The sequence below is a fragment of the Marmota marmota genome, unplaced genomic scaffold, assembly GCF_001458135.2.
Source record: "Marmota marmota marmota unplaced genomic scaffold, marMar, whole genome shotgun sequence".
In the NCBI taxonomy this organism is placed as follows: Eukaryota; Metazoa; Chordata; class Mammalia; order Rodentia; family Sciuridae; genus Marmota; species Marmota marmota.
In genome coordinates this window covers 34,401,058-34,427,124 of record NW_026000026.1, presented here as the reverse complement: position 1 = coordinate 34,427,124, position 26,067 = coordinate 34,401,058, and the positions used below count along the sequence as shown (strand labels likewise).

General features: G+C 37.2%; 1 protein-coding gene across 4 annotated transcripts in view; it reads right to left on the bottom strand.

The window, feature by feature from the left end:
* Window positions 1-26,067, bottom strand: part of LOC107145524 (1-phosphatidylinositol 4,5-bisphosphate phosphodiesterase beta-4) — a 92,775-nt gene that overhangs the window by 41,849 nt on the left and 24,859 nt on the right. For 2 of the 4 annotated variants that reach the window (XM_015489571.2, XM_048811296.1), the window contains exons 10-17: window positions 22,495-22,530; window positions 20,012-20,153; window positions 19,126-19,210; window positions 18,651-18,775; window positions 16,287-16,338; window positions 14,597-14,699; window positions 13,016-13,180; window positions 10,410-10,614 (exon numbers count right to left, since the gene is read on the bottom strand). In XM_015489571.2, the coding sequence (XP_015345057.2) occupies window positions 10,410-10,614; window positions 13,016-13,180; window positions 14,597-14,699; window positions 16,287-16,338; window positions 18,651-18,775; window positions 19,126-19,210; window positions 20,012-20,153; window positions 22,495-22,530 (913 nt within the window). The remainder of the gene's footprint in view (window positions 1-10,409; window positions 10,615-13,015; window positions 13,181-14,596; window positions 14,700-16,286; window positions 16,339-18,650; window positions 18,776-19,125; window positions 19,211-20,011; window positions 20,154-22,494; window positions 22,531-26,067) is intronic. The other 2 variants (XM_048811298.1, XM_048811297.1) reach the window with 1 other exon arrangement.

Below are 26,067 nucleotides of genomic sequence, written 5' to 3'. Positions count from 1 at the left end.
TATCTTTCTCTGGATGAGAAGGTTTCCTCCAGTCTAGGCCTTTGCCTACTCTGACACATCAGGGACATTTTGCCTTGTGTTCAATTCCAATAGCACATTTCAGTAGGTGATCCACAGGGATGGCTTGTTAGGAAATATATACTTGCTTGTCTTTAATGATTGCATATACAATTTGAAGGCCTGAAGAGAGTTAATGACATTTTTGAGGGATAACTGGAAGTCCTACCATTAGGAATAACAGATAATGCTTTAGTCATTTAAAACCAGTTAAAGCAAGGCACTGAAGAATCAAACAATCCATAATCCTTCCATCTTCACAAACTACTGTAGTTTTTGCATATTTTGCTATGACTTTTGCACCTGAGTTCATGTTTTACATAGTTTCCTTAAAGTCATATAATCGGCTCTTTATTTATTTATTTATTTTTTTAATAAGAACTTGTTTAAATTAACTTTCATGGAACAAAAAAAAGGTGATTACAAAAGGACTAAAGGTCAAAGATAAGGCTAAAGTTACTAGGTTATTGGAAACGGTTGTTTTATTCCTGGGAAATTTCAAATAACAAATTAAGATACTTTTAGAATATCTAATTTTGTCATGCAGTGGCAGGTACTTATTCTGCAGTTAGAATTATAGATCTATGCAGAAGGGAAACAACTGAATAATCAGGAAAGTTCCAATCAAATTTTTCATAAAAGTGTTCAGCACTAGGGAAACCAGGCATTAGCCTCTTTTCTATAATTTCTGCATTTTAACTCACTTTGTCCTCTGGCCAGAGGCCAGATATTGAGACAGATAGATAGAAAGATAAATAGCTATATAGATAACTGATAGATGACAGAGTGCCACACACCAAAAAAGGAAATTAATTTTTAATAGTCAAATTTGAAATAATGTGTAACTAGGAAATCAGAAGTATTACCTCAAATGTCAAATACCTATATACTTGGATAATTCTATTTGCAAATACTATGTATTTATTTTTCCTTGCCTTAGCACAGAAAAAATGATTTGAAGAAATGCCTAAATAAATCTGGCATATTCTTAGTCAACATTTTGCATATGCAAGCAAACATAGTCTTTTTCTTTGGTGCCAATATGACATTTTACTGGTCTCTGTTCAGTTGGTTGGGGGTGAGGCCAGTGTGGGTGCGTATATCCCATTTAGGTAAGGGCCCCTCAGGGCAGTGGCAGGAACTGATTTTAAATGCTGATCAGCATTTTAAATGCTGATCAGCATTTGTTAGCAGGTGAATATGTCTAGCCTAGCCACACTGTACACCTAACAGGTACAGAGCTGCACATATAAACTCCTGACTCTGCAGAGAACCCACAAGGTAAGCTAAAATATTCTTGACCCTCCGAGGCCACAGCAGGGGCTCTGGAACCTGCCTATTTAAAAAGAAACCAATTTGCTTTATCTCATGTGCTTTTTTCTTCTAGGTTTAACTGAAGCTTTGCTTTTCTGTATTTTTAAAAAAGTACCATCTATTTCTGTCATTTCCAAAAGCTTCTCTCTTTTGGTGAAGACTCCATATATACTGTGCTTCCTTTTCCCTCCCTCTCTCCCATTCTTCATTCTTCACCTCCACATAGAATTGAAAGCATCAATTTAGGTGTCCCTAAGCATTAAAGAGAAGATAGCAATCCACTAATATAGACTTCCAGATACTCTCTTTTTGGAAGAAGTAAGGTTTTTTAATGTGTTTGCTTAACGATTGTTTTTCAAGGAATTTGGGTGTCTTGGTACTGAGCACCAAGACTCCCCCTTGTCACTCCTATGAGTCTGATTCTGGCCAAGGTTCCCTCAGAATCTCCACTCTATTATTTCTGTAATCAAGAGATAGTGGCAGAAGAGAAACATTTTCCTAATGGCTGTGAGGTGATGTTAATAAAGATCAACAAATCTCACAACAAATCTCATCACCCTCTTACCTTTCACCAAATGATTAGCCATTTGTCACAATAATAGATCTTTCATTTTTCATTTCCTACAATAATAGATTTTTTAATAGGTGCTCAGGGCAATAGTATCCATTGGTCAAATATGACTGGGAAATACTTATGCTTTCTCTTCTTGTAACATTCATAAGACATCTCAGGATACTGTATTAAGGAGCCTTTATCAATTGCTTAATATACAAATTTCCAGTGAACCTTTTTGTTTGTTTGTTTGTTTGCAGTGTTGGGGATTGAAGCCAGGGTCTTGACCTTCTAGGCAAGTGCACTACTACTGAGCTACATTTCCAGCCTCTCCAATGTATATCAGCAGAATCTATCCTGCTTCCTTCCCCTCCAGATCTATTCTTGGAATTCTTTTTCTTTTTTCTTTCTTTTTTTTGTGATAATGTGGATTGAGCTCAGGGGCACTCTACCATTGAGCTACAGTCCCATCCCTTTTTATTTTATCTTTTGAGAAAGGAGCTCACTAAGTTGCCCAGGCTGGCCTTGAACTTGCTATCCTCCTGTCTCAGCCTTCCAAGTTGTTGGGATTATAGGTGTGTGTTCCCATGCCCAGCTCTTTTTGGAGTTCTATTTTTAGTAGCTGAGAAAAGGCCATAAAAAATATATTACATGTATGAGGTCCTGGGTTTAAGCTCTTACTCCAAAGAAATAAAAGATAATACTATGAGCCTGCAAATTGAGTTTTCAGTACATATTGAATAGAAAGAATATGACATTATGACATTTTGGCATTCACTAAGGAGAAGACAAAGTCCAGCAACTTTAACTTGCATCAAGAAGTCCTGAGATCCCTGCATCAGGAATGGCACTTTAATTGAGGATGCTCCTTCTCTGGAAATATCTGGTGTAAGAAACAGCCATCTATCTTTGGAAAGGGTTGGAAAACAACCGCGTGAGGTTGTGGGCAGAGTGAAGGAGAAACATGCCGCCTACCTCCCGGATGTATCTTTAATCATAGGGGAGGCGGAAAGAGGGAAGCAGGCAAATAAACAAATGGTCACTTCATCCTGCTTTATGTAAAATAGCCAATCTGCAGAAGAGGAGACAAAATCTACAGCTATAAGAAGTAATGATGAGCACTGCTTCAGGAACATAATCTGGAGAGGGCCAGGAAACAGCTCAGCGTGTCATTTAAATATAAAGCGGAGGCTCCATATATTCTGGAACCGTTTAGTAATAACAAAAGGACAGAAAATGATAAAACCCATTCAAATCAACAGTGAGTGGGAAAACAGAAATTCTGACACTCATTTAATTGTCACTGGCCCTGCAACTGTTTCCTGTCCCCAACAGCAATGGCTAATGGTGACAAAGCTGCATGATGAGTAAATTCCCTTGTCAGCAGCGTGTGCACCCACAGACAAAGCAACAGAGACAACCCCCATGCTCTTAGTCCCACTGACTTTGACAAAGGCAGAATGGCCCTTAGCACCCAACCTAGAATTTCTATTTTGTATGCGAATGTGGGAGTAAAAGATAGGACTCATTTTTTTTTCATGTTCAGTAGCAAAATAATATTGAAAGAATTAAGACAAAGCTTTTTCACTCATTCCGAGTCATCTGTTTCCTAAATATTACCATTTTCTTTATTATGCCAAAATTTAGTTGCTGACTAAGAGAATCATTACAGTTTGCATCCGGACTGCTGAGAAACAGAATTCTCAATGAAAGTTCCGACGTTCAAGTTAGCCATGTGCTATATGCTCTGAATGTGGTCTGTCCCCATCAAAACTCACATTGAAATTTAATTGTCAATGTGATGATACTGAGAAGTGGTAGGGGCCTGTAAGAGGTGTTTAGATCATGGAGGCTCCATGCTCACGAAGGGATTAATGTAGTTTCTGTAAGAGCAGGTTATCTTGAAAGCATGTGATTGTAAAAGTGTCCAGTCCCAATTGTCCCCTCATTTCTTTGTAAGCTCTCACTGGCCCTTCTGTTTTTTCCATCATGCATGGTAAAACACAAAGACCTCATCAGAAGCCAAGCAAATGTTGCTGCCCTTTCTTGGACTTCTAGCCTCCAGAACTTTGAATTAAGCCTCTTTTCTTTATAAAGTACCCAGTCTCAGTTGTTCTGTTATAGCAATAGAAAATGAACTAAGATTCCTATTGGTTCTGTTATATTTTTGTGTGTTTTGGGAGTTATTAAACAGTAGTAATGAGGAGAGATTTGATTGCCTCTGTTTTCTAGGGGGCAAGGAAGGAAAACAGATAACTCATGAGAGTGAAAGAGGAGCAGATGAAGAAAAGGGGCTCTGGAGCTATCTCATGTTGAGAGGTAGCTGGGTCAGCCAGAGTTCAAAGTCTCTACAGAGTTCCAGATGCAGGAGGTCAGAATTAATTAGGAACAATTACAAAAGCAGCAAAGTTCCTCATCTGTAGGAATCCATCACCATACAGTGACCTCATGGAATAGAACTCCAAAAAATAAGTGACCAGGAACTCCTGTACACTCTTGTCTAAACTTGGAAAGTCCTTAGGAATGTTTTTCTTGTTTCTGTAAAATGATGCCACCACCTGACATTGCTACCAATGCATTAGAATTCTGAAACTTCTTAGTCGGCACAGGATTAAGAGATTTTTCTTAGGATGACCATGACACATTTATTGACTGGCATTTCATACAAACTAAAGGGTAAGTTATGGTGAGTGAAGAAAATAGAACCAATGGATTTTTCTTTACCTTGTTAAAAATACACAAAAAGGAAAAGAAAATTAATGGAGGGACTGCTATGGTCAGTATTGTTCCAAGAGCTCATTTGATCCTTGTTTTTTGAGGTGGGGACCAATGTTATCCAATAAGAGCACTAAGATATAAAGCATTATGCTTAATTCTGTGAGGTCAGATGGCCAATAGTCAGCAGTTCTTAGGAAACAGCTATGTGACCTTCGTGAAATAGCCTCCTATCAGCCAAGAAGAATAGTCTTTGAATCATCAACTATTATATTCATAAAACTTTATCTAGACATTAAAATTGTATCTGAGACTACCTTGGAGAATTATGAGAGGGGGGGACAGAAAGGGGTGAAAGAGAGAGATGTTATGAGTTGATTAAATTTTGATTTAAACAATTAAGGGAAACTAAGAACAACCTAATTAAATACAACAACCAAAAAGAAAAAGGGTACTAAAGGTGAACTTGTAGGAAAGGGATACAAGTGACCAAGAAATATATAAAAATATGTTCATTCTGACTCATAATTAATTGAGTTGAAATGATAAGATACCATTTTTACTACCACTACTAGCAAAAATTAAGAATTTTTTTAGAAACCAGAATTGATGACAGTGAGAACAAGCAGTGTGCAGACAATTTGTAGGATTAAATACTGATCCAATCTAAACAGCTGGACAGAGATAAATTGGTAGAGCCATCACTGTGAGCATTACTAGGCCAAACTCAAATCACTGAAATCCAAAACTTTTTCATCATCAAAATGATGTGAAAAAAAAGAAAAGTTTTTTGATGCCATCCCATTTATTGATTATTTATTTTACTTCTTGCACTTTAGGAGTCTGGCTAAGAAATTCGGTTCCTAAGAGGATATGTTAGTGTGGGGCCTACAATTTTTCTAGTATGTGCAGGGTTTCTGGTCTAATACTTAGGTCCTTGATCCACATTGAGTTGAGTTTTGTGCAGGGTGAGAGATAGGGGTTTAATTTCATTTTGTTACACGTGGACTTCAAGTTTTCCCAGCACCATTTGTTGAAGAGGCTATCTTTTCTTCAATGTATGTTTCTGGTGCCTTTGTCGAGTATGAGATAACTGTATTAGTGTGAGTTTTTTTCTGTGTCTTCTATTCTATTCCATTGGTCTTCATGCCTGTTCTGGCGCCAATACCATGCTGTTTTTGTTACTAGCTCTGTGGAATAATTTAGGGTCTGGTATTGTGATGCCTCCTGTTTCACATTTCTTTCTAAGGATTGTTTTGGCTATTTCTGGGTTTCTTATTTTTTGCAAATAAATTTTTATGACTGCCTTTTCCATTTATTTCTATGAAGACCACCACTGGAACTTTGATGGGAATTGCATTGAATCTGTATAGCACGTTTGGTAGTATGGCCATTTTGACAATATTAATTCTGCCTCTCCAAAAATGTGGGAGGTATGAAAAAAGAACCTACAGAATAGAAGAAAATCTTTGCCACCTGTACCTTAGATAGAGCATTAATTTCTGGTATACATAAAGAACTCAAAAAACTTAACACCCTCCCCCCCAAAAAAAATAAGTGTCTGGAACTGAACAGATACTTCACAGAAGAAGAAATATGAATAGTCAACAAACATGAAAAAATGTTCAACATCTCTAGCAATTAGAAAAATGCAAATTGAAATTACACAGACTTCCATTTCACTCCTGTCAGAATGACAACTATTAAGAATACACGCAACAATAAATGCTGGCAAGGGTGTGGGTAAAAGGGAAAAGTCCTACCATACACTGCTGGTAGGAATGCAACCACTCTGGAAATTAGTATGGGGATTCCTCAAAAAAAGGAATAGAACCACCATTTGACCCAGTTATCCCACTCCTTGGTATACATCCAAAGGACTTAACATCAGCATACTACAGTGATGCAGTCACATCAATGTTTATAGCAGCTCAATTCACAATAGCTAAACTATGTAACCAACCAAGTATCCTTCAACAGAAGAGTGGATATTGAAAATGTGGTATATATATATATATATATATATATATATATATACACACACACACACACACACACACACACACACACACACACAATGGTGTATGACTCAACCATAAAGAATGACTGTGACATTTGCCAGTAAATGGATGGATCTGGAGACCATCATGCTAAGTGAAATAGCTAGTCCCCCCCCCCAAACTGAAGATTGAATATTTTCTGTGATATATGGAAGCTAATCCAAATAAGGAGGCAGGGAGAACAGAAGTTCAGTAGATTATACAATAGGGAATGGAAGGGGGGATAGGAGAAGGAAAGACAGTGGAATAAATCTGACATAATTGTCCTATGTAGATATATGGAAACATCACAGTGAATTCCACCATCATGCACATCCACAAGAATGGGGTACTAAGTAGAATAAGATATATTCCATGCTTGCATAATGATATCAAAATGGATTCTACAGTCATGTATAACTAAAAAGAACCAAAAAACTTAAAAGAAAATTGCCAAGACAAAACGTTTTGGATTTCAAAACATTTTGGATGTCAGATTTTCAGATTAAGGATGGGTCATCTCTCAATGTCCCACTACTGAAGTCTCCCTCAGCCCACTCCAGCTAATCACTCTGTAGTTCAATGTTCTCAATGCCCTTTGGCTCTACTACTCTTTCAACATTTACCATACAGTGTGTCACATTTATGCATATGAATAAACCATATATATATATATGTGTGTGTGCACACAGGTGGAAAATTCTTCAGGGTAAGTGTATACCACTTTTTCAGCTTTACATTTCTTCTTTGTTATTTGTATAGTAGATACTAAACAATAACTACTATACAAATATCTTAAAGAAGAAAAAATGGTTATAAAAACAGTTACAAACTATTTCAGTGAATACATCAATGAAATACCAATGTATCCTTTAAATAGGTAAATGTTGGAAAAATTTTTATCATACACTTGCTATTCAGCAACCTGTACCTGAAGCTTTAAATACTCATGTACTCCTTGGTGTGATAAATCCATTTCAAAGAATTCATCTTCAGGAAATGATGACAAATATTTCTAAAACCTTATATTTAGGGTTCTAAGGTTCAATAATCTTTCTTTTTCTTTCTTTCTTTTTTTTTTAGTACCAAGGGTTGACCTCAGGGGCACTCAACTACTGAGCCACATCCCCAGCCCTATTTTGTATTTTATTTACAGACAGGATCTCACTGAGTTGCTTATCAATATTGTTTCTAAGAGACAAAAGTGGAAATGACTTCATTGTTTTTCAGAGACTAAACTAGAATAATAAAATGGAATCCTATGCAGCTGATAAAAATGTAAAAAAAATATTTCAAGACATGGGACATTCTCCTTTAAGTGAAAAAAAAGCGGGAGTTGGGGGCAAATGAGGATGCACAGTTAAGATGCAAGTTTTTTATTATAAAATGTAAAAATAAATGTGATAAAAGTAAATAGGAGTTCACCCTGGGCAGAGGATTGATGGGGAATTGTTATTCTCTTTTTGGGTCATCGAAATTAATTTCTGATAAATATTTTAGCTGCCTTACTTTTATGGAATAAACTTATTGTATGTATTTGGAGAATGAAGTAATGAATACACATTATCTTTCTTTAGTCAAATAAAAATGTGATCCTGCATATCAACACCTATTTCTTTCCTCTAGAAAATGCTGGTGTGTAATGATGCAGTCTCACTTTGAACTTGTTCCTACAGAATCAACAGAGAACATCAAATATTCTAGGAACATGGACTCTATAGATATCCTAGCCCACTGGTTTATTATGTAGGTCTGGATGTGGGAGGTGGCTAAGCAGAAGAAAATGAACACATCTGTACGTTCAGAGGGCATGAAGATGATCAAGAATTTGGAGAAAGGTGGTTCCCACATTCTTTTCTGGTTATCTTCAAATAAGGCCTTTAAACCTTGTAATATTTGCCCTCAGTTTCTTCACAAATAAAAGAAAGGTCCAGTGAATTCTGAATCAACTGTCTTTGAAAGTCAAATCAGAGGTTAAGACATCAACTGCAGAATCCTATCAACTGTAACATGGCATGAAAATTTCAAATACTTCTAAAATAGAATAGAATCAGTCACACGGACATGGTAGGGAAGAATACTTGTTGGACTATTATTCAAGAGATTAATTTAGGTCAATACTTAAATGCCAACACTGGCCATAAGTTGCATTATAAATACAGATATTTCTTCAGCGTAGATCTACATATGCCCACATCCATTCAGGACAATTTCACATTTTTGGACTCTCTTTGAATTGCCTGGCACAATATAGGAGCTCAACAAATTTTATTTCCCTCTTTCCTAATCAAATGGCTCCTTTCCCAGAAAGGAATTATAGTTTCATCTGAAATTTAACCCACACAGGGGTGAAATTTTAAAATTTTCCACCATATGGATGTATAAAACTACTTCTAAAGTACATTAGGTATTTATCACACATTCTCTGCTTCCTACGCTCAAATATGTGGAAGATCATTTAAAGCATCCGTTGATGCCTCCAGGCCATTGTTGTGTTGCAACACAGGCAGGATTTGGGGGTTTACCACAGGTGGGGACACAACTCCCAAACACAGTCCAGGCTTCTGGTCTCCTGTTCTGTTCCACTTATCCAACCCCACAGCACCCTTGCCCCTCCACTTTTATGGGTTCTTTTGTTGGCTGCTATATCATGTTGCTTCTAGTTTACTTAATTTTGGTAAAAAAAAACAAAGTGGAAGAAAGAAGGAATACTATGGATTTTGAAACTGACAAAACCTTCATAGCTTAATTTACTTTTTGAACTTGATGTAGTTGTATTATCTTTGCAGGTGACAAAACGAGATGCTTGAGAGGTTCCATCTTGTTCTCAAGACCACTAGCCATCAGTGGACAGTTAGGATTTGAGACCTTGGCTAAGATGATGTGGTCACTCTGCTGGGCTATTTCCTTCTGTATGATGACTCTGAGAATATCATGCCCTTTTTAATTTTATGTCCCTAGTTTATTAGAGGTTAGGGAGAGTTAACATATTTGGGTGTAGTCAAAATCCTATCATATGATACAGTTTGGGTTCTTCTCACAGATTACCTTAGAAATGCCAATGTGGGTTGGATGACTGGGAATTTTAAGAAATTATTGCCTTGTGAATTTGGAAGAAAATTGAGGTACGTTGTTAACCAAGTTCAATGTAAGATTGTTGAGTGATACCAATTGATAAGACAGTGTTTCATATCTTTTTTCCTCTCACTTTGGTAGTACAAATAAAACCTTCATAAAAATTATAGAAATTAATAAATATTATAAAAGCATAACATTTTATTGTTATTATTATTACTTTGGTACCTGGGATTGAACTCAGGGGTACTTGACCACTGAGCCAAATCCCCAATCCTAATTTGTATATATTTAGAGACAGGGTCTCACCAAGTTGCTTAGTGCTTTGCTTTTGCTGAGGCTGGCTTTCAAATGGCAATCCTCCTGCCTCAGCCTCCCAAGCTGCAGGGATTACACACATGAGCCACTTTGCTGGGCAGCATAACATTTTAAAATAAGAAAAGACATTATAGATAGTCTATCCTTGCCCTTTCATTTTCCTATTGTGAAATATGAGGTTGCCATTTATCCTTACTTTCTTCAATATGACCAGGGTTTGCAGCATAGGCAGGAAGGACATCATTGTTATTCCTTTTTTTCAGGATAGGCTGAATATTTTACAATTCTATAATTTAGTACCACATCTGTATCATACTATAACCACCTGCTTATCTTACCTCCAAACCCATCAGGCACGTATGTTTTAAGAACAATATTGCAGAAAATTGTTGGCAGTGATAATGGTTTGTTTCCCTCATTCCGAAGGGAAATGTGTCGATAGCCTGCTTGGAGGCCATCCAGCGGAAGGATCCTCTGGCCAATCAGCTTGTTGTTGTCATCATATACTGCTATTCTCAAGACAGCCAGGTCTGGCAGGATCACCTGCAAACAAAGAACAAGACTTCTCATTGGTTTTTGTAACACAGCTCCCAAGAACCACGACTCTAAGAATCTGGACCAAATCCACACTGCTTGTAAATATACCTTTATGGTGAAAGTGAATTGATGATTCATTAGCATTTCTAAGGTGTCCTCTGTAAGCCACAAGACCAACGTACTAAGAAAGGTAATTGGAACAGGTTTTCTGGAAGTCATCAAAAGTGTTGGTTGGAATGAATATTAAAGATTATGACTCAAATCCATGTCATCTTTCCCCATTCCTCCTCGTGTCATGGGTGATACAAAGAAGACTTTGAGAATCAGTGACTTTTATTAACCTCAGAGATTGTCAGTGACAGAGTGGGGACTAATCATGGCAGCTCCTGCCTTCTAATCCTATAAACTGTCTCATGACCTGGGCTGCTCTGACATTTAGCACACCTGTTTTTAAGAATGTGTAAAGTGCCTTTGAAATGTTTCATTTGTAAAAGACGATCCATGTATTCATTTGAATTATCCTTGTTTCTTTCACATTTTTTGTATATTTAAATAGAGGAAGAAGCAGCTAAAAACATTAATAGTCCAAGAAACATAAAGATATGCTGATCTTAAGACATCTGTCATCCATAAACTGAATAAATGGACATAAAATCTGAATTCAGATGGCAGAATCTCTATTAAGATACAAAATAACAACAGGACAAAAGAAAATCCGATGTATTTAATTAGGAATGCCTTTTGATTAGCTTCTTGAGAGCAACCAGGACATCTTGGCTGATCTGAATGCTGTGTCTAGGCTAGGCAATGGGTAGCTAGCCTATTTACATCTGGACAATATAATTTAATTCCAACTCCACGAAGATGAAGAGGTGAGTCTAGTTAAAAGTTCAACCAACTGTCCTCACTCTTTTTCCTTATGTGATTGGGAGGTTTAGGCTTAAGACACTTCTGCCTTGTGATAATGATGCAAACAACAAAAGGAACAAGAATGAGAAAGGAGACAAAGCACTTGATATCTGTGAGAGGCAATTTAGCTTCTCAAGAACAGAAAGGGATCCAGAATTGGCATTTTGTTTCTGGGTCAAAAATATGACATATTAAAACTAAGTTGATATTTCCCTATTCATAAAAAAAGAGTACTCGAGAAAACTTTCTGAATTTCTACAAATGTGTAAGGGGATAATTACTTATGCCAAAGAACACAATTTCATACCCGCAACATATCCAGCTGTAACTAATTGCAAAGACCAGGGAAGAAAAAGGGGGAAACCACAGCTCATTCACCCCACATCACAAGAATGCTGATGGGAGTGCAAGGATAATGGTGTTTGGGGAACCCAAATTTCAAAATGGCCTGATTTATCAAATCCACAGAGATCTCCCTTAATTTGGCTTATACAAGCCAGTTACTGTACTCTAAAATGGATAATCCCTAACCTTTCAAGACAAGCAGCTGCTTGTCTGTGTTCCGTGACATATACATGGAGCAGAACCACCTGGAAAGCCTATGCTGAAAGAATTGAGAAATCATTTTGGTCAGAATATCAGAACAAGTAAGAGAGAGAAAAACAGACCTTTTTGGCAGTACTTCCAATGCATGTGTTTTGTTTTGTTTTGTTTTTTTCAAAGCATCTTCAGTTGACAAGGAAATCAAAAGGGGAGAATGATTAAGAGATTAAAATCTGAACATTAGGGCTGGGTTTATGGCTTAGCAGTAGAGAGCTCATCTATTATATGCAGGGTCCTGGTTTTGATCCTCAGCACCACATAAAGATAAATACAATAAAAGTATTGTGTCCAACTACAACTAAAAAATAAATATTAAAAAATTCTGAATATCAGAAGGAAGGCTGTGATTGTTCTTATGATCCAGCATACAGGACCGAGAGAAAAAAGCAAAACACTGAAAACTCACATATGAAGCATAAAATCTGAGTAGTGACAGGTTCCACACTTTCTGAAGGGACATGATTATATAAAGTGACCCATGTAATGGCATTTATTGGTCTCAGTTTTGAGTGTAGCATCTTAACCTGACCTCTCAGCTAAATGAACAGTGTGAGTCACCACCTACTTCAGGGGAGGGAAGAACTTCTCAAAGTACCATGGTGTCCACAAGTTAATTCACATTCTCAGCAGCAGATTGTAAACCTCGAGCTTGAGCATTGCCACATAGGAGGTGGCCACCTCTAAGGAGGAAAGGCAATTTGGAACAGACCAAACAAAAACAACAATAATCACTGGACATAGATACAGAAGTTACCATAGAAGTTACTCATTGGAAGAAAGGATGAAAACAAGATGGCGGGTTAAAACAAGATGTCCCTCTATCAAGTAGGTTCTGTGCACTGAGATGTGGCTCCTATGTTATCAGTGTGGCTTTGACACATTGACAATGTCCTACCTTCCGAAACACAAATGATTCTTCATTGTAAACTGGATTGAGCCCATTGTTCATAACCATACGAGTTCGGAATTCCTTTCGTATGGTGTCGGTGGGCAGCCCATACATGTCCACTTCAACGTATGTGCCAATCTTCTTATCTGATAAGAACTGCCCTGATATGACCTTCAGCAACACAGACATGAAAGAGAAAGAAGTGAACTCAGTGCAAATATCAGTAGCAAAGAATCTCCAGGAAATAAAAAATTGTGTTTTTAGGGGGGAATTTCAATGAACAATGGACACGTATACATTCTTCAGTAAATCAAAACATTATTGACCAAATACCAAATACAAAAATAAAAAAAAAACAGTTATTGGCAAAGGTTATGACTTCTAAAACTGCCTAGAAAAAGAATGAAGAAAGTATACATGGATCATATAATACAAATAATTAGTTTCCAGAGCACCTTTGTCTCACTTAGTATCCATGCCTAAGAATCAAGAAGTGATGGATTCAGGCATGCCCTAAGATCTCTTCACAGCTCTGAAATTCTATCATGCCATTACTGAATTCTTTCAAAAGTCTTGAAGAGAGACATAAGCTGGGCATGGTGGTACGCATCTGTAATCCTAGTGACTTGGGAAGCTGAGGCAGAAGGATCACAAATTGGAAGCCAACCTCAGTAATTAAGCAAGGCCCTCAGCAATTTAGACCTTTTCTCAAAATAAAATTAAAAAGAGGACTAGGTATATGGCTCAGTGATTATGCACCCCTGGGTTCAATCCCTGGTATGCCCCAGAAAAGAGAGAAAGGGAGAGGAAGAGGAAAAGAGAAAGGGAGAGGGAAAGAGAGAGGGAGAGAGAAAGAGGGAGAGAGGGAGAGAGAGAGACACACATAGAAATGAAAGGAAAACAATACCAGGATTGGCCTATTTTTCTCAACCTCTTGACTGATGTTGACATTGGTTGTCTATGACCAGTGCAAAATTATAACTACTAAAAAAAGTTACGGAGTGACTGTTTTTTCAGTCACTCCATAACTTTTTTTTTCATTTACTTAGCAAATGACTATAGCCCTTTATTAGTTTCCCCTCCATATTATTTAGTAGCTAATACTTTTGAAAGGGTTTTTTTTGAGGTACAACTGGACTATCATAAATTTCACATATTGAAATTGTATGATCATATCAGTTTTGACAAGTAAGCATATCTGTGAAACTAACATTGAGATTAAGGTATCAAGCACTTCCATCACCTCCAAGTATTTTAGAGCTCTGTTATAATCTTTCTCTCCTTCCACTGTGTCCAGAGGCAATCAATGATTTACTTTCTATCACCATAGCTCACATTTTCTAGAATTTTATAGAAAATTTCATCATGTTGTAGTTATTTTTTGATAGTTTATTTTACCCAAAGTAGTTCATAATTTTACTAGTTAAAAAAAAATGTGTCTTCTATGGAAAAGACACAAGGAGGGGAGCTGATTTTGACATAAGTGACATAAGGATCTGGCAACTTGACATTAAATATTTTACCAGTGCTTTCTGTCCAGGACCATTTGCATATACATTTACACAATCTGATGAGCAGGGGTGTTACCTGCACCGAGCATGTGGCTGCAATAACCCCATCCACAGGGGTTTCAGAGAAGGGATCAAATGTTCTGTCAGGCCGCCTCATGAAATCTGGTTTGAGCAGGTACCTGGTAGAAAACACAGAGGAAGCTTATTGTACTCATAGACTTTAGAAAGACAAAAAAAATTTAAAAATGGCTTTTGAAACACTGAATCCTTCTATTTCCTCATCTATAATTTAAGATGTAGGTTTTTAGGTAGAGGGTCCTGAGGATGGAGGAGGATGCTTTTGCCCTTTTAGATAATGATGAAGAACATCAGAAAATAACACCTGCCACAGAGGACATGCTGTGTTCAAAGAAAATGAGTCCTTTCTGACTTGGCCAATCTGAGTCTCCTTCTCCATCCTTATAGAATCCAGTTTAAGCCAGAGTCTTACGATGTCCATGTGTTAATATGCATTTGGCTCTTTTCTTCCTAACTATAGTTTTTATGTTTTTTAAAGCACACAGCAGAGGAAAATGTAATGCACCCTTGGGAATGTATGTGGTGACTGTTTCAGATGACAGGGCTATCATTTGAGCACGTGGGCATACTGGCAAAGAACCATCTGTCAGGTAGGCAGAGGTATGGCATGTGTACTCTGAAGAGCCATTTCCTACCCAACCACTGCTGAAAATTTGCATCTTGACTGGTTATTTTCAATAATGAAAATTAAGATATTTCACAGGGTGAGCCACTGTCAAAAACTAATTGTCTGACAGTCTCATTATGGAGTGGGACAGGACTCCACAGAATTAACCCTGAGGCCTTTGGGCTGTGATCTGATATTATTTATTTATAGTAATGTTCAAGGACAGATGCAAGGAAAAAATGGCCACAAAGCTTTTAAATCTTTGTAGAATTCTAACTTCAGCTGCACACAATGGCGCATGCCTCAATTCTAGCAACTCAGAAGTCTGAAGTAGGAGGACTGCAACTTGAGACCAGTCTAAGTGAGACCTTGTTTCAAAACAAAAAAAAATAAAATGGTCTGGGACTATAGATCAATGGTACAGCACCCCTGGGTCCCATCCCCAGTACTCCTCTAAAAATTCTAATTTCATATTTTTGTTTAACATTTCAGCATTTCAGTGGAATTACTATTTTCTATTTTATTTCCTGGCTCACAAATTTTTAAGACTGTTTTTTAAGTAAACTGGAACAAAATTCATAGCACTAATATTTAATAACCACTACTTACAAGACATGCAAAAGAATCAAGAGAGGACAAAGGTTTATCCTCAATTGAAATAAATTCAACCTGACACCTATGATTTCATTATACATGGAATTAACTTCATTTCTGTATTTGTCATCAGTAAAAGTACACATATTTAATGCTCATGTCTCTGGTTATTGTTCAAATGAGCATGGGTCATTACTTGCCTCAGATATAAAAAACCTCTGTTATTGAATTTATAGTGAGGTAATTAAGCTCTGGAGTATATATGATTCTGAAAACTTGTAGATAAAAAAATCCTGCATAGTAAAATGGGGTAGATGAAGAATGTATATTTGCAAATATAATCCATCTAGGGGTTTCATTTACTTCTATCCCATACCTCAAATCAGCTTACATTCACCAGCCCCTAATTAAAAATGACATGGATTCATTAAAGTGGTAGTAGGGAGTCCTGAAACTAGGTGACAACATCTTAAATCACATTACTCACCCGCACGATCCATTATACTCAAATTTCCCCTGATTCAATTGCATGGCTAAATCTGTCGAGAGACAAAAATAATTTAGCATCTCATCTCCCTGGATAAACAAGACCCTAACAGGATGATTTTAAACAATGGAAATCAGACTGTTCCAGAGGTAACACAGGTTCTGATTAAGGCACATAATTCTTTTCCATGTTTTTCAAATGACCTTGTGTTTAATGTGAATTAAGCATAAAGTATGTTTTTCATAAAGATAATCCCAGAATTCCTTTTAGAAATGGAATCAATACATAATATTGAGACTAGAGATATTTAACCTGCTGTCATTAGAAGTACCTATGAGTCTTATCACCCAGAGGAAGGCAAGGCTGGAGATACCCAGTAAGGTCAGCATGAATACAAAACTTGAATACAAAACTATGCATGGTGACATGTGCCTGTAATCCTAGGCTGGGGAGGTTGAGTCAGAAGGATCACAAGTTAAAGCCAGCCTCAACAACTTAGCGAGACTTTGTCTCTTAAAATACAAAATAAAAAGGGATGGGGATGTGGCTCAGTGGTTAAGCACCCCACAGATTCAATCCAAACAACAACAAAACAAAACAAAAATATCTAAAACTTGAGTTAAGATACAACACAAGCCAAGTAAGAATAACATGAAATTGATGGCTTTCTCACAGCATTAGACTTAAGGAATATTCTTCTAGTGGGGCCTACTCTGTCAGGGCAAGGCTCAGGATTTTTCTTTTGCAGGTAGATAACGTTTGCTTTCTTTTTTTCTCATGAGGAAAAAAAATGGTTAGTGGTTGGATTTTTCTTCTTCCAAATATTGTCATACAACCTAATATTAAAGAATAAAATACAAGCTGGCCTAGTGAGTAAATGCTTTAGGACCATGTAATCCTTATTATGGACTCACTGACAATGCAGAACATAACCTGACCCTTCCTTAAGTAGGTAAATCAGCAGTGTCATTTTGCTTTGTCCTGACAAAAACACTCAGGATTACACTGGTACCTGGTAACAGTCTCATCTAGCAAGGACTGTGGGGTCACATGCACAATGAGGAATCCCTTAGGGGGAATTTTTGGTCATGAAGGAGGCTCCCCCAAGAGGAGGGAAATATAGTCAGTCAGCTCAGGCTCAAGCCAGAGGGATGAAAGTCAAAGGACCTTCTAGTTAGTCCAGATAATAAGGAATGAGGAAGACAGGGATTCTCAAATAGGGTCAGTACACTAGATAAGAAAAAGCTCTCCAAAATGGGAAACTTGGAAGGTATCCTCCTATAGCAAAGGACTGAAGAAGAAGAAAAAAACGTATTTTTAAATCTTTGTAGAATTCTAACTTCAGTTGCACACAGTGGTGCATACCTTAATCCTAGCAACTCAAGAGTCTGAGGTGGGAGGATTGCAACTTGGAGACCATTCTGAGAGAGACCTTGTCTCAAAATAAAAAATAAAATGCTCTGGGATTATAGCTCAGTGGTACAGCGCCCCCTCGGTTCTAGCTCCAGTACTCCCTTCCAATTCCAACTTCATATTTTTGTTTAACATTTCAGCATTTCAGTGGAATTACTATTCCCTATTTTACATATGTGTTTTGTTTTAACAATTGTAAAGCCATGCTAAGAATTACCCACATAAAGTTAAGTGGGTTTTGTGACATATTTCTATGTATTCTCTTTTGTTATCTCTCATCTTAATGTTGTGATCCTAGGCTCTTTACACAAACTTTGAAAACTTTTTAAAAAAAAGTAATCCTTCTAATCCCAGGAAAAAAAGGATCAGCATATTATACACATGTAGCCCATATTTGATTATACTTTGGAAGATCAATTTATTGATTAGATCTTCTAAAAATATATAACTCCTTACATATCATTTAAGGGGAGTTTTACTATGTAATATTCTGTACTTTTATGGTGAGGTGACACTGTGTAATCCTTGAAATTTGTTGAATATTTGCGGTAGCCCAGGGAACTTTCCAAAGGAGAAATGAGATTTAGTTACTGTACCAAAATACTTAAATTCTTCTCACTCAATTCTTCTGCCTCTGGAAACAAAGATAACAAGTCTGATCCAAAAGTAAGAAATATTAGAAATATTTAGGAATAGAGGATACTATATAGCAGAGTAGTCATGGCAATTATGAAAATAATTTCAGTATAAATCAAAACATTGTCTTTCACTGTCTTCTTGTTCTATTTGGGGATTTGAATTTCTCACCATTATATAAATCCAGGAAAACACTGTTTTGCCATATGTTCGCTTCCCTGAAAACATGCCCACAGCTAACCGATGGCAACTCCCAACACCACCCTGTCAAAGTGTTCTCGTGGAATTTGGGGGTCACTGGGTATCAGCTCCTACCTGGGGTTTGATAGTTCAGTGAAACCATCTGGCATCCAGCGTTCCAGAATATCTGAGGCATGTAATTACTGGAATCGACTCTGCCTCCCTTGGGGTAAATGCGACTCATTTGCCGTTTGTTGTAACTGTGTAACTTATTAAGGAAAACAGAAAAAAAAGAGTACCACAGCTGAGGTAAATAAACAACATAGAGCTGGAACAACAGAGGTGCAGGGCAATAATGACCAACCTACAGGCAACCCAGAACAAAGTTCCCATTTACCAGTGATGCTTGGGAGAGAAAGAGACCACAGTTCACTCTGCAGACTTGGAGGACAATTTTCATTTGGGCAGATTGTCACAGCTGCCATGCTCTTTCACACATATTATTTTATTACCTCTACAATCAAAATTATATATTAGCCATTGATTTATTTCAGAGACTGTTGCCCAACCAAATGTGCAACTGCCCATTCCACTCAACACCCAAGGATACTTCACGAATTCAATCGCGTGTGTCTTCAAGTAGCCAAGGCCAACTGATTCATTAAAAGAAGACATGTTATAATGAATGTTGCGTTCTGTAAGAGAAAAGCAAAGATGCACTCAGCAACCCTGCCATCAAACCCTCCCAGAAAGACAGGCAATACATATAGCTACATCCAGAGTCCCCAGGCTTTAGTGGCCATGATCATGTCAATTGCTTTTAGATTCATTAATATTCTATGAATGGAGATAGCTTACTTAAGAAAAATAAGTGTCCTGAAATCTATTTGGAGTCACTAAACAAAGTATGTGTACCCCAATTGCTGAAATATGTATTTTTGAAGGTCATGATGCCTTCTGCTGCCCACAAAAGATAATAAAAATTTTAAATTCGTTCTTATGCTTTTGGAAACCAACTTTTGACTAAACACGTCTTGTGCCAGAGAACACTAGAACTTATAATATTTTAGCCCATTGATAAACCTCCCTCGGCTCCCCCACATCTATTCTCTCTAAACACTGGTAACCACTACCCTAAGTGCATATAAATAAAAAATTTACATGGTATCTCATAAATATGTACAAATATTTTCTGTCAATCAAAGATAAACTCATGTTTTATTTATTTATTTATTTTAAAGAAAAAAAAAAATAAAGCTGTCTTGTGAAAGCATACGGAATACTAGAGGCTAACAAGTCCATAGTCTCTCAGAGCCACCATGTGGCTGATGTAGAGAATGGCAATGCAACCCCAAGGCATGCCTAGGATTGTGGCTATCCAGCCTGTGAAACAAAAGTAAGAGAGATGCCCACCCCAAAAGAGGAAAACAGCACAAGTTAGGTTGGAACTCATTGATATTAAAAAAAATAAACAGATAAAAAGGCTTTGATGTTACCTTCAGCCACATGGAAACCTTGAAACTTCACTGGCTGTGCATAATTGATCATGGTGGACAAATAGGGATGGATATTAGTGGTAGCACCTACATATTTATAAGATGCCATCCATGCCTGCTCATCCTCTACAGTAACCAGGCCCTGCAAACACAATGAAGAAAACAGATTAGCTGATGGCTTCAGAGGGACTCCCAGATACAGGCTGCAAATTTCCTTACTAAAGTTAACTTGCAAGGAAAAGGGGAGGTCCTGGGGAATGAAATTGATCAAATTAAATTATATTGTGTGAATGTAGGAATATGTAACAACGAATCCCAGTATAATCTGTAATTATAATGCATTGATAAACAGTTTTTAAAAAGACATTAAAAAGCTAATTTACACACAAATTCAGAAGCAAAAGAATGTTTGTACCTCAATTATGTTAAAAGATGATTTTAAAACTTAATCTCTATGATAGTCCAGATGATGCAAAAGGAGATAATCAGAAAATATTAAGTTATTTTATGTGTTTGGGTTGTTATTAGATTTTCAAGGGACTTTAAAACATCCAAGAAAAGATACTGGAGTCTTACAGAAATGCTGTGAGGTATGTACAGCAATATTATCATTCATATTTTCCTAAGCTGAGGTACAAAGTCAAAAACAGTGAATCTTAAATTTTAGTGTGTTTCAGAATCACCTGGAGCACTTGTTGAAACAGATTCCTGACCTCCATCCTTGGAATTTCTGCTGTAGTGAGTCTGGGTGAGGCACAGGGGTTTACGATTTTATAATTTCAAATTATTAAAAATTTTAAAATAAGGTGCTGGCAAGGGGAAGGTCTGAGGACCACACTGTATAGTAGCACTGTTCTACAATTTCAGCCACATACATGGTGGTTTATTTATTTTTAAAGGATGTATTTTTAAAATACTCTAATAAAGTGACACAGGACACATTGAAATTATATGACTTTGGAGGGGAAGAAAGCAAATTATTTTATTTATTCCTTGAGAAATCTGAACATAACTATCAAAACCAACAGAAATAATGCCTGTTGCCCCACTACTCAGGAGGCTGAGGTAGGAGGATCACTTGAGTCTAGGAGTCCAAGGCCAGCCTGGGAAACATAGTGAGGCCAGGTCTCTTAAATAAAAAAATTAAAACAACAACAGAAAGTACGTTTAAGTGGTCAACATTTTGTTAACAACTTTGAAAAGCTCAACTTTCTGCACAGATTGAATCTAGGAGGATGCTTAATCACACGATGTAACCCATGAGTGAAAAACCAGTCAGACTATTTGCTTATCTTATTGATGACAACAATCCGAACATTCTAAATCATCAAACTGATTTCACTGATAATAGACTAAGATAAATAATCAAATAATGCAACTTAATTTTGTTTTTATAGATTTTTTTATTTGCAGTCCCTAAACCTCCATAAAAGGGCAGAGGCCCACATCTATTTCTTCTTGTGTGTTTAATGATTACAAACAATTCCTGTGCTATGTTCTAGGCACCAGCATGCACATCCTCATTAATATTGTTATTTGTCAGGAGGATTATAGTCCTACGAATGACCACATGAGAAGACCAAGGCCTTGTGGATTAAGTTAATTTAGCAAATTAATGTTAATTACCAAACAGCCACTCTGTACCGTTGACTCCACTGCCTTATAAAATTTTACTCTGTCCCATAATCATTTTGGGAGATTTGTGATTTGATTTACCCATACTTCTTTCAAATTAATTGTTTAAACAATGAGAAGGTAGGTCTCACTGTAAATAAGATAGGACCCTGTAGATAGCAAAGCAGTCTGCAGCTCCCAAAGGTCAGAGTCAACATAGAAGGCAAATTTCTGCCTGAGATGGTCTTCAGTCTTACTACTGTATAATAGACCAAACACACTTAACAAGACACTTAAAACATCATGATGAACTTTGAAGAGGATAAAAGAAAATGACAATGTTACTTTACCTTCCTTACAATAAGCTAATGTCTACTAACATCAAAAGAAACCTCCAGAAGGTGTGCAGTGGAAACTACCTAAGGATCTTCCATGACATGGATGCTGTGAGAGCTCAGATCACTTTTCTACTGTTCTACAATATGAATCTGATGACCTATTAGATCATTTCTATTTTCATATTCAACATGCTGATGATTATGCACCCCCTTCAAGGACTGAAATTTCTAATTCCAACTAAGGAAATATCTTATTGCATTAAACGCCTATTTTTTAGGATAATTATCTTACCTAGTTTAGTGATTTTTATCAGGATTTTAATCATTTTATTATTGTAATTAATTATTTCCTTTGAAAATTCTTATATTAGATGCATTATACCTATAGATGCTCAGCTTGGTATTCCACGGATGGGGGGACAGTGGACAGAGTAACAACAACAGACCTTAGTAGAAAATGTTCAATATTAGAGGGCCACATGTGCGTGTCTCCTAATGAAGGCAAAATGCTCAAGAGAATTATTTTGTTACCTTTTTGTTGTTTTCATGTTCAAGGTCATCTGAAGTCTAAATTAGAGAAAGAAAATGATTTGTTTACTTCCCTAAAGGGCAAAATTACAAATTTATTAGTTATATTTGTGTAAATATTTAAATAAATATATATGAACTTATGATTCTATGTATTTGTTAAGATGGGAAATTAGTGGAAAGCCATGGACCAAAAGAAAGAAAAAAAGGTATTGCGCAGATGTGATGACCTCATGGTTTTATATTTCAAAAGAGCTGTATTCTTAACGCTATCTCCTTCCTTTGTTGATGGTTTTCACTCATTTAGATGCTTTATTGTAATAAGTTCATTAGTGACTTAGTCATGGGGCTTGGGAAATAATCAATGTGGCTACGTCCTCTGACATATAAATGGCAGCATGAGTGGTCACTCTTCAGTAGCTCAACATTCATGTCTCTGTATTTGCTATAGATTCAATGTTTGTGTCTCTAACATCTCTAACATTATGTGGTGGAACCATAATTCCCAATGTGATAGTATAGATGGTCCCCAACTTACTGATGGTTCAACTCAGGATTTTTTGAGTGTATGACGGCGCAAAAGTGGTTTTTTGACTGTATGATGGTGCAAAAATGTGCTTCAGTTTTGATTGAATTCTTGGTATGATGCTCTTCTGGGAAGCTGGGTGGCAGCAGTAAACCAGAGCTCCTACTCAGTCACATGATCCCAGGGGTAAACAACCAGCAATATACAGTGTACCATGCTGCTAAGCTATGATGTTCCATAGGTGAGGTGTATTAAATGCATTTTCAGCCTATGAGATTTTAACCTCACAATGAGTTTATCAAAATCACTTTGTAAGTCAAGGAGCGCCTGTATTTGGAGATGGAGACTCTGGGAGGTATTCTGATCATAAGCAGGGAGCCTCATGATTAGATTAGTGCCCTTAGAAGAAGAGATGAGAGAGAGCTTGCTTTCTCATTCTATCTCACTATGTGTAGACATAAACTGGGCTCTCACCAAGAACTGACTGGCCAACACACTTGAATCTTGAACTTTGTAGTCTCCAAAACTTTGAGAAATAAATAAATTTCTGTTGTTTAAGTCATCCAGTCTTTATATGCTTTGGTTATGACAGCACAAACTGACTAAGAGAGCATTGATGACTTCATGTGGTACAATAATACTCTTTGAGCCTTAGTTGATATACAGCATTCTCAATGTACTTCATAGATCAGAAAAGGGAGAGTCCAATGGCAATGCTTCTTTGACTTTGTTCATCATTACAGTCTCCTCTTCCTGCCACCAAATCCATCCACCTACATCTTTGTCCATTGTAGCCACAGAGAAAATATCTTTGCTCCCATCAAGATCACACTTTCATATCACCATCATCCTGTCATTGCTTGTCTTCTCAAGGAATTCCCAGGCATTCTCCCTTATTCTCCTGGAAGATTAATCTCTCCCTCTCTGATGTACCATCCTTGGCTGCGTGCAAGAAAGCTCCAGATTTCTTCACCCTACAAATAACACTCCCTTGACTCCTTAGGTTACCTTTAGCTACCAGCCCATTTCCTGCTCCCATTCACAGCAAAACTTCTCAAAAGCACAGTTGCTATCCCTTCTATGTTCCAGTACCCTTCCCCGCCAGCACTCCATTGACACTTCACCAGTGACCTCCATGCTACCAATCCAATGGACACTCTTGAGACTTGTTACTCAGAAACTCTACAGAATTCCACAGTTAACCACTGGGTTAACAGTGCTCTCCTAGTTTTCATGGGCCCTATCTTGTTCTTTCCTAGCTCCTCTCTTGTGAACCCTTTTTAAACTAGTGTTCTACTTGGGCCTTCTTTTCCACTCACCCCATGGATCATCTCAGTTACTTCCATGGATCAAATATGACGTGTTGAACTCCCAGCTCAACCTCTCTTCTGGATTTAGCTTATGATGATGCTAGTGATGATGATAATGAGAACAAAGATGAAAATAAGAGGGTAGCAGCAACTACACTTTCATAGGTGCTACCATGTGCCAGGCCCTTCTTCATAATAATCCAACAACAACAACAAAAGGATTATGATCTTCACTTTGCAGATGAGGAAATGAAGACACAGAGAGGTTAAGTAACTTACCCAAGGAGAGACAGTTGGGAAATGAACCTGAGAGATAAATGTCAATGCCTGACACCTTTCCTTGAGTATCTATCTCACAGGCATCTGAGATCACCCAACCCACTGGGAACTCCTGAATTCATTCTTTTCCAGTCTTCCCTCCTCCAGTCTACCTTGTTCCTCAGAAAAGTACTCCAGAAGGTCACCTTCTTCTCTCTCCCTCACTCACAACACTCAATCCATCAGTGATTTGTATCGTTTTGGTTCCTTAATACATCTTGAAACCATTCTGTCCTCTTTCTACTGTCCAGTTTCACCATTAGGGGCTCTTTCTGTCCTGACTATTTTTCTTGCTTCCACTCTTGTTTCCTTCTAAACTAGTCTCAATATGGTGAGAAGCACGATCTTCTAAAACTCATATCTGGCTACAATGCCTCCTGCTTTTTCAATGGATTCATATTTCACTTTGAATTTGAATTTCTCATGGTAGCCTCTGAAGTCCTGCATCATCTAGTTGATGGCTATCCACCTCATCTCATCTTGCTCCACTCTGCTGCTCCTTCAATCCATCTTTGTGCTTGCTATTGTATTGTTCCCTCTATGTGGAAAGTTATTCTTCTTTCTGTGTATGATAAATTCCTCCTTCTCCTTTGGGTTCCGGGTTTCTTATTCCCGCTACCTTGTTATTCTCATTAGTCTCCAAGTTAGCACTTGTTTTTATTTTCACAGTAGCACTTATGAAAAATCGAACTGCATAATTATTTATCTGTTCACAGTCTATTTGCATCTATGTCTCTAAACTGTAGGAGACCACAAGCTACCAAAGGGTAGAAAGTAAATGTGTTTTGACCCTTTTAGATTGTGATAGCCTAGACTGTGTCTAAAATATAATTGGTACTTAACAAATTTTTTTTTAAATTTTTTATTGTTGGCTGTTCAAAACATTACATAGTTCTTGATATATCATATTTCACACTTTGATTCAAGTGGGTTATGAACTCCCATTTTTACCCCATATACAGATTGCAGAATCACATCAGTTACACATCCATTGATTTACATATTGCCATACTAGTGTCTGTTGTGTTCTGCTGCCTTTCCTATCCTCTACTATCCCCCCTCCCCTCCCCTCCCCTCCCCTCTTCTCTCTCTGCCCCCTCTACTGACATTCATTTGTCCCCCTTGTATTATTTTTCCCTTTCCCTCCCACCTCTCATCCCTGTTTAATGTTAATCTTCTTCTCATGCTCTTCGACCCTACTCTGTTCTTAGTTACTCTCCTTATATCAAAGAAGACATTTGGCATTTGTTTTTTAGGGATTGGCTAGCTTCACTTAGCATAATCTGCTCTAATGCCATCCATTTCCCTGTAAATTCTATGATTTTGTCATTTTTTAATGCAGAGTAATACTCCATTGTGTATAAATGCCACATTTTTTTTATCCATTCGTCTATTGAAGGGCATCTAGGTTGGTTCCACAGT